The sequence below is a fragment of the Octopus sinensis genome, linkage group LG5, assembly GCF_006345805.1.
Source record: "Octopus sinensis linkage group LG5, ASM634580v1, whole genome shotgun sequence".
Lineage (NCBI taxonomy): Eukaryota > Metazoa > Mollusca > Cephalopoda > Octopoda > Octopodidae > Octopus > Octopus sinensis.
The window spans coordinates 132,817,923-132,827,922 of record NC_043001.1 but is presented as its reverse complement, the minus strand read 5'-3'; the positions used below and the strand labels follow the sequence as shown (position 1 = coordinate 132,827,922).

The 10,000-nt window shown below is 34.0% G+C and overlaps 1 protein-coding gene across 1 annotated transcript in view; it reads left to right on the top strand.

Annotated features, from left to right (window-relative positions):
- LOC115212278 (osmotic avoidance abnormal protein 3-like) overlaps nt 1–10,000 on the top strand; it is a 907,318-nt gene that overhangs the window by 149,551 nt on the left and 747,767 nt on the right. The window contains exon 4 of the mRNA XM_036503083.1: nt 5,374–5,543. Coding sequence (XP_036358976.1) covers nt 5,374–5,543 — 170 coding nt within the window. The remainder of the gene's footprint in view (nt 1–5,373; nt 5,544–10,000) is intronic.

The window sequence follows — 10,000 nt, the reverse complement described above, 5'->3', positions numbered from 1 at the left end:
TGCATGAAAGATCTACATGTAAAATAAAATGCATTTTAATTATTTTTGGAAAGGGTTATTAACAATGTTAAGTTAATGAAGAAAATAATCAGTAATATTTAAAATCTTTGTTGGAACTAAGGACAAAAAAACAACAAAACAACTGATTTAAAAAAGAAAAAAACAACAACAAAGTATATAAAAACAAAATATGCAAAAACACATTTATAATGCTTCGTTTATAAATATTTAAAGCAGCAACTGCTTAATGAAACCTTTGTCAAGTAAAGATATATAAATTTTCTCTCAGAAATTGCAATTAAATTTAATCTTTGAAACCAATTCAATTTTTAATTTAATACTTTCTCTGTTTGAATTGACTTAGAAAAGTAGCCAGCCAATTTAGTTAGCAGGAACAATATTAACATAAAATCTTAACTAGATAATGAGTTGTCAAAATAATCTGAAAAGGAATTATTTGGCACCAATTAAAGACAAAGTGTATAAATATATAAAAGTAAATGGCTACTTTGTAAGGATTCCATGTTTGTTGATGAAGTAAAATAAGATAATTGCTTCTGAGAAATATATCATTTAAGTGTTAATTGATAGAAAGAAAATTGAAGATAACCCTTTTAGTAATGTTGAAAGAATGTGTTATGTCAGTATTTCTTAGACTGATGATTTTATAAAGAACGGACCCTGCCAAGTGTAAATTTGATTATGAAATTTGTTTAATGCAAAGTTACAGATTTTAGAGTGAATATATGATATACTTTCAAGTTGTTATTCATTAGTTCTTTCGCTTATAATAATATAAAGAATTGTGTAGAATCTGTTTTTCTTTTCCATATTAGTTCAAAATCGCATGTTTTGTACTCATGTTAGCTCCTGTCTTCTTTAGTATTTTGATGATCCTTAACTGAATACTTTATGTTAAGTGTGAAGAACAAGCAACCTTGGGAGAATTCATTTCTCTTTAGGTTACTGACTGCGATGGTAAATACAGCTACATAAAGTAAAATGAATGAATGGGGATGACGTCTGCATCATACATTATTTGTAAACACCCACAAAGTTATCAACCACCTCACCAACAACAACACTGAACACCTTTTTGATCTCCATGTGTCTAACACACGTGGACATGCCTACAAAGTCAGAAAACAACACAGCTCCCATGACTTTCGGAAACATTTTTTCACGCTCAGAGTTGTTGACTGCCATGACACTGCATCCTTTAAGGCCCTCATGCTTTCCGAAATCCGCCGAAACTACACCTGATTATATATACACTTTAGATGAGTTGTAGTGCACCTGAGCACTGTACACAATTATTATTATTATTATTATTATTATTATATATTTATTACAACTCTAGTACACTTGCATGGTGTATTATTGATATTGCATAATTCCAGATCAGCTCTGATCAAGCAGAACTATGGCCTGTAGATATCAATTAAAGTTCAACCAGCAACCAAATCCTCTCCAGATTTCTTACTTCTTCTACTATACTGTATTCAGGATTGCATAATCAAGCGTATCTTTTCTTTTTTTTATAAGATAGTTGCATAAGAGCTAAAAGTGTTGGTAGAAGGTCAAGCAATCATGTAAACCATGTAGAGATTCACTTGATAGCCATCTGCTGATGGTGATATCATTGTTATATTTGTACCAACTGGAACTATTTACTATTTTGGGACTAAAAATTGGTAGCAATGATCTAAAGGCAGCGAGCTGGCAGAACCGTTAGCACGTCGGGCGAAATGCTTAGCGGTATTTCGTCTGCCGCTACGATCTGAGTTCAAATTTCGCCGAGGTCGACTTTGCCTTTCATCCTTTCGGGGTCGAGTAAATAAGTACCAGTTATGCACTGGGGTCGATATAATCGACTTAATCCGTTTGTCTGTCCTTGTTTGTCCTCTCTGTGTTTAGCCCCTTGTGGGTAGTAAAGAAATAGGTATTTCGTCTGCCGCTACGTTCTGAGTTCAAATTCCGCTGAGGTCGACTTTGCCTTTCATCCTTTCGGGGTCGAGTAAATAAGTACCAGTTACGCACTGGGGTCGATATAATCGACTTAATCCGTTTGTCTGTCCTTGTTTGTCCTCTCTGTGTTTAGCCCCTTGTGAGTAGTAAAGAAATAGGTATTTCGTCTGCCGCTACGTTCTGAGTTCAAATTCCGCTGAGGTCGACTTTGCCTTTCATCCTTTCGGGGTCGAGTAAATAAGTACCAGTTACGCACTGGGGTCGATATAATCGACTTAATCCGTTTGTCTGTCCTTGTTTGTCCTCTCTGTGTTTAGCCCCTTGTGAGTAGTAAAGAAATAGGTAGCAATGATCTCATCACATATTTGCATGCTGTCACGTATTTGCATGGGTCAGGCAAGATTTGCTGCAGCAGATTTCCTATGCTGGATGGTCTCCTGCTGTCAACCTCCACCTATTTCCAAGCAAGGTAATATTTTCCTCAAGTTTCACCATCTTTACAAGGAAGATTGTAAGTAAACAGGGCCACTTGTATGACAATTGAGTTTATTTACAATTTGTGCATGCTGACAAGACAAGGACTCACACATACACATACATGCATGTATATATATTATACACATACACATAAATATACAAGCACACACATTTATACACACACTCACACACATATATAAATACATAGGTATGTGTGTATATATATATATATATATATATATATATATACCTATGTATGTGTATGTATATATGTATATACATAGGTAAATATATATATATATATATATTTACCTATGTATATGTGTGTATATATATGCCTATGTATATATATGTATGTATATATACATATATACCTATGTATATATATATGTGTGTGTGTATATATATATATATATATATATATTATATATATATACATATATACCTATGCATATATATATGTGTGTATATATATATATATATATATATATATACACACCTATGTATATGTGTATATATATATACCTATGTATATATATATATATATATATATATATATATATATATATATATATATGTATATATACATACATACCTATGTGTATATATATATATATATATACATACACACACATGCATATATATGTGCTTACACACACACATATAAACTAGTTAGATAGGTACAATGGGTTTCTTTCCAGTTTCCATCTACTAAATTCACTCACAAGCTTGCAGCTGGCTTGTTGCTATAGTGAAAGATACATGGCTTAAGATGCCATGCAGTTGAATGCACCTGGAACCACATGGTTGCAAAGAAAACGTCTTAATCACACAGCCAACCTTTTCTGTCACTAACTTTTGCATGCTTTTCTTAGTCAAGGAAGTTTTTTATTATATCACAGAGGTCTTTGAAGATGCAGATCAACCAGTCATAGCATCAAAAAAGATCAACTCCATGAGCATTTTGCTGAGCAGGGTATTAACATTCACACATTTGCATACACCACACACACACTGCACTCCTCACTGCACCCCCGTGTAGCCCCGCTTCCACATACACACATATACAGAAGATGGGCTTCCTACAATTTCCATCTGCTACTCGCTTGCATGGTATTGGTCAGCTTAAGGCCATAGTAGAGGACACTTATTCATGATGCTGTGCTTTAGGACTGAATCTGAAACCGAGTGGTTGGAAAATAAATCTCTTGCAAAATAAACCACAGCTAAGCCATACTTTGTGCATTTAGTTTTATAGGTGTAAAAAATGGTGTTGTGTCAAAGGTAGCTTAGTCACGTGATAAAAATAGTTTGATAAAAATAAGTACCAGACTGAAATAAGTACTGGAGTCAGTAGGATTGTCCAAAATCCCTGAAGACAGTGTCCTAACATAACTGCAGTTTGATGATTGAAATGAGCAAAAAAATAAAAGAATACAAGTGTATCCAAAATAGAAGGAGCAGTGCCCACAAATTTTACGAGGTCTTTCAGACTCTGTTAAGATGGCAATGATTTTGTTGATAGAAAAAAACAAAAAAACAAAAAAACAAAACAAAAGAGGCCCTCTTCCCTTGAAATTTGTAGCCTTGCACTAGTGAAGAAGTTATTATTTTAGAGTGATCTTGTTAACTCTATTATCAGGTTTAATGATGATTGGTAATACTACGTTCCACAGATTGAGCTTAAAAGCACCACTAAGAAAAACATGAAAAGAAATTGTACTGTCTGCTCCACTCCTTCCACTCAAAATTATAAATGTTTTGCTATTATTATTTAATTTAGCATTTAGATTCCAATAAATGATTCTAGTAAATGATTGACATCTGATATTATCATGGTGATATACAAGAAAATGAATATGACTTTTGATACATTTGCAATAAAAATGATCATATCTCCGGTTTCCATCTATTTTCATTCATACAGAGAAAACAATTTTTCAAAATTTTAATCATGCAGAAAAAGAAATGTGAAGCATTGGACTATGTAGAATATTAGTGGGACATTGTCCAGAGAACTTCTGAAGTGTTAACACATTAAATGCCAAAACCTAGTGTTCTACTAAGTAGTAGACTGTGATAAGTTTACTCTGTGTGTGTGCACGTGTGTGCTGCATTTTTGTCCAGAGAGAGAAGAATCTGTGTCTACAACATTTATAGGCCTTCCCAGAACTAGTGAGGTTGAAGAGGTTTTGTTAGAAGCATTTTGGTTGTGTGAACCTTCTGTTTCTTCTGATATATGGGGACACTATTATAGTGTGGGATCAGTAAAATTTTTGGAATTTGTACACTAGTAGAGTTATAAGTGTGTTACTTTTGAAGTGTGGTGTTATTTACATATGAATGTATCTGGTTGGAAGAAACAATTAGTGGGTCATTCATATAGGCAAAACAGAGTATGCATGACATTGCTGAGCATTGAGACCCACCAGAGTTAATGGAATATGTGTCAAAAGGCCTTTATCAACACATACTGCAATAAAAATGTTTGAAAATAATCATATGATCCAAAGTTTGCAAGAGATATGAGGTAAGAGTTGAATGGAGCTCTTATGTAGGCAATTTTTCCAAATGGTTTTTGTGCCTGGAGTATTAAAAGGCTTTGCTGATATTATTGCTGTATGTTATTTATATGAATCTTTGATCAATTCTACTTGGATAGAATTGTAATAGAGAACTTTATATGCAACCTGTTGGTTGCATATAACATTCCCTAAACTAATCTTAGTAGCATTTTGAACTCAAAATATAAATGTGTGGGACTAAATAATGTAAGAACAATTAGTCTGACACTAATGTTTCTACTACCTTACCAATGTATGTTTTTTTTTATAGTTCCTGTGTTAAGTTCAAATATTCCTAGTGGTGTTGTTTCAAGAAGGAAGATGATAATGATGGTGATGATCTATTTTTTCTTTTTCCTTTCAGGTCATTTGAACACATATTTGAAACGGTGTCTATTGCTGAAAACACAAAATTTCTCATACGAGCTTCATATCTTGAAATTTACAATGAGGAAATCCATGATTTACTCGGAAAGGATACAAAATCGTCAATGAGTTTGAAAGAACACCCAGAGAAAGGAGTTTATGTTCAAGGTAAATGAAAGAACTAGTTTTATTACCAAAAGCTGTATCCAGTTTGTATTTTGCTACTTGTGTTCATAAATGTTTCATTATCAATTCTTAACCCTTTAGCATTCAGATTACTCTCTCAAAAGATAATTATGTAATTATCACATAATTTTGAGATTTTGATGATGTGATTGTTTGGCTGGTTTGAACATGAAACAAGTAGAATACCTGGGTCAGATATGGCCAGTTTAAATGCCGAAGGGTTAGATAATTTAAAAAAATGTCTACTTTTTCCAATTGACCTTTCCTTGCTAAAATTTATCCATATATGAGATTTTGAAATTTTTTGTCCATGTGATTAGTTATAAAATCTTCATAAACAAAATGAAAAACACTTTTTTTTTCAAATCCAAGAACAACAAGCTTGTCATAAAAAACAGTTATTTTCTCTGTATATGTAATTTCTATGGAATTATACACTGATACAGCTTTTGATAATTACAAGCATGGGTTTTTGATCCAAAGTATGACACCCTATTATCTTTCTGATGTTTGTCCAAACCTTTTTGGTAACGTGTAAAGTATATAGTTTACTGTTTAGATTAAAAACTATCAGTTACATTCAGGAAGTAGTAAAGTGTAGTGAAGCATTATAAAGACACAGATTTACCATATGCCGCTTTCATCAAATATTGATTGTATGATCCATTGGAAGAACACTTGCTATGTCTACAGGAGACTTGGATTTGAGGCCTATGGGCAGCTTTTGACTTTTCTATCCAAAAAGGATTTTTCAACTAAGTATTTACATACTATTATTTATAGCTTTGTGTTTTTCAAGATCCACTGTTTCAAAAAATAATTATTTCACATTCTCTTGGAAGCTTATAAAATTCTTATGATGTCAATGACTTACAATTCTTGCTGGTAAGAATAAAGTTTCTAAAATGGAGAGAGAAATTCAAAGGATTACTTTGGTCCAATGGTAGAATACCTGTCTTTATGAGCCTCGAGATCTACTGCTCCCAAAAAAGAATTATTGTAAAATTCTTATTATGCCAACAATATATATATATATAGCTAGTGCCATGTAAAAAGCATCCAATCCATATTGTTAAGTGGTTGACATTTGGAAGAGCATCCAACTGTAAAATCTGTACCAAAGCAAACCTTGCCAGTACTGGTGCACATAAAAAACACCTAGACCATTCTGTACGGTGGTTGGCATTATGAAGGGCATCCAGCTGTAAAAACCATGCCAAAACAGACAGCGAAGCCTGGTGTAGTCTTCTGGTTTGCCAGCTCCTATCAAATCATCCACCTCATGGCAGCATGGAAAAATGACATCAAACGATGATGATAATGGTATATACCCAGACATACTCATTTACTCACGCTTTTATTGTTGGTCTTTTGTGTTCACCATGCATTGCATTATTTCACCTATACCTGTTATTGATCTCTTACTCTCCTCTTCTTATTTCTCATTGTCCTATGTTCCTGGTGTGTCTGAGGAAGGCAGTGAATATCTGTTGTCACTGCACCTGCTCTGATCCTCTTTTCCATCACTCCTTTTGTGTCACTCACTAATACAGAACCCACCCTCTTTCCATTCGTAATGTGACTGTACTCATCCCTGGACTTGTCTTACTTATCATCTATGCATTGGTAACTACATGGAACCACTTGTGCCTAGTTTACTCTACTTTTACCCCGCTTCTTATATTGTTTGTTGTCACCCTGTGTAGCTCAGTCTGCCAGCATACTCTTATTCTCTTTTTCTCACACATCCTGGGCTTCTGTCATCATTCTGCGCCTAGACTTCTGTCACCATATTGCCATCTCAACCATGTTGCCTTGTATATATGTAGCTATCTTAGGTTACTAAGTATTATTATCATTTCTTCCCCTATCACATATTCCTCTCATCTCTATCATTCATGCTTCTCACTCTGTAATGAAACTAGCAAGTTGTGCCAAGGCTATTTCTTTAATGATGATGGCAGGCAAATAACACACCTGCACAGTGTGAGGTTGTGAAGACCTTTTCGTCTCCTTGAAGGCATGACACTAGTGCCATGAAAAATGCACCCAGCACACTCTGAAAAGTGGTTGGTGTTAGGGATGGCATCTAGCTGTAGAAACCAAACCAAAAATACAATAACAGTGAGATCAGGCCTTACAGCCCATCTAGATGAACAGTTTCCTCCTTGAATACATGTTGACTGTGACTGTAGTGGCTTGTCCACTCCAAGCCTGCATGGAAAGTGGGCATAAAATAATGAGGATGATTATGATGATTTTTATATATATACTAAACAACGACACCATAGGAGAGTCCTCTTAGAAGAGTCATTATAATCATATATGCAGTTATGTTCATGTTTATTTCATTTCTTGGGGCTCACAGAGGCAATGATTGAGACCTTTGGCATTGTCGTGCTTGAGAAGAAGACCCATCAAGCCAAGCAAAATCACAGTCATGGCAGATAATGGTATCACATAAATGGTACCCATGCTGGTGGCACGTAAAAGCACCCATTACACTCTTGGAGTGGTTGGCATTAGGAAGGGCATCCAGCTGTAGAAAACCATGCCAAATCAGACTGAAGTCTGGTGCAGCCTTCCAGCTTGCCAGCCCTGGTCAAACCGTTCAACCCATGCCAGCATGGACAATGGGTATTAAATGATGATGATGATGGTGATGATGATGATAATGATGATGATGATGATGATCATCATCATCATACACTAAGGTATTGAGTTGGTAGAATCACTATAGCATACTGGGCAAATTGCTTAACAGCATTTTTTCTGTCTTTACATTCTGAGTTCAAATGTTGCTGAAGTCAAATTTGCCTGTCATCCTTTCAGGGTCAATAAAATAAGTACCAGTTAAGCACTGAGGTTGGTGCAACTGACTTAAACCCTCCTCCAAACTTTCTGGCCTTGTGCCAAAATTTGAAGCCGATAATATCATACACTATAAGGTAGTGAGCTGGAAGAATCATTACTGTGCTGGGCAAAAGGCTTAGTGACATTTTTTCTCTCTTTATGTTCTGAGTTGATATTCCATCGAGGTTGACTACCTTTTATTTTTTTTTGTGGGGCTGATAAAATAAGTAGGGTGAGGACTGGGGTTGATGTAATTGACTTATCCCATCCCTCAAACTGCTAGTCCTGTGCCAAAATTTGAAACAAATATTATCATACACTATAAAATGTCAAAAAGTTTTGTCGTACATCTGCAGCCTGGTTACTAATACAATTGCAAAGCAACTATTCAAAGTCAGTTTTTATAAGCCATTGGAGATTTCTTTCTGTTTAGTTACATTTTTGTTTTTAAAAAATTTCTCATTACATTCTTCTTTAAGTGGGAGATTAATGTCTTCTACATATCATTTTGATAAATAAAGTAATTATTTGTGATGCTGTTTGCCAGTTATCATCTGTAAAGCTGTTTTGTCGACAAGGTACTGACATCTTTGGTTATGTCAGTCTTTACTCCAGTGTTCATTGTTATTAGGTGTGAATGTTTTTGGTATTTATTTGGGTACCAGACTTTAGTTTGCTTTAAAATAATGAATAATAATAATAATAATGAAATTATTGTATACAGTGCTCAGGTGCACCACAACTTGTCAGAAAGTGCATATAAATTACATGCAGTAATGTAGAAATGTCTGGAAAGTGAACAATCACTGAAATTTGTTGTGTTTAATGGATCTTTCTTTTCATTTTCCTAATTGCTGTCTGAGTTGTTTATTATCATTTTTATAACATTTTATTCTTCTGGACATAATGGGGGAGTGGTGACATCATTTATAATTTATTTATGATGTATTTACAAGTTATCTCAAAGTAAGTTTATACTTCTGTCTATAATTTATATCTTAGGTTATTACTATGCCGATGTCCCTAGTTGCCTATGTTTAGCACCCTTCTAAAAAAAGCCCTATATTTTCATGCATAAAATAAAATACAAATAACTCATCCAAAATGAGTAGAATCTACACATTTTAAGTAGTGTCTGTCGACATCCCTTTCAAACTTTGGTTAAAGCTTTGCTCATACTCTTGCATGCAAACTAACTCAGTTACCTGTCTTAGCAAGCTCAAAAAGATATGTAGATATGATATCTATACAGTCCATTAATTATACCATCATATTTATCAAGTGCAAATTGGTAAAATATACTGAGCATCAACCCTATGGACAGTTATGATTCAGAAAATATTAGCTTTGTATTTGCTTTCTAATCACTAAACATATGCTATCTGCATATTATTGTTAGTTATAGAACATAATTACTTAACAAAATAGAAAGCTTGTTATTGAAATAATATATAGTGTCAAACACATATGGAACTTCTGAAATCTTGTGATTTATTTCCAAGTGTTTTGTTGGTGAGTGGATATGAAGTCAGTTTTATGGAAAGAGAATCTATTTATTTTATATATGTTAATGAATCATCAAAAAA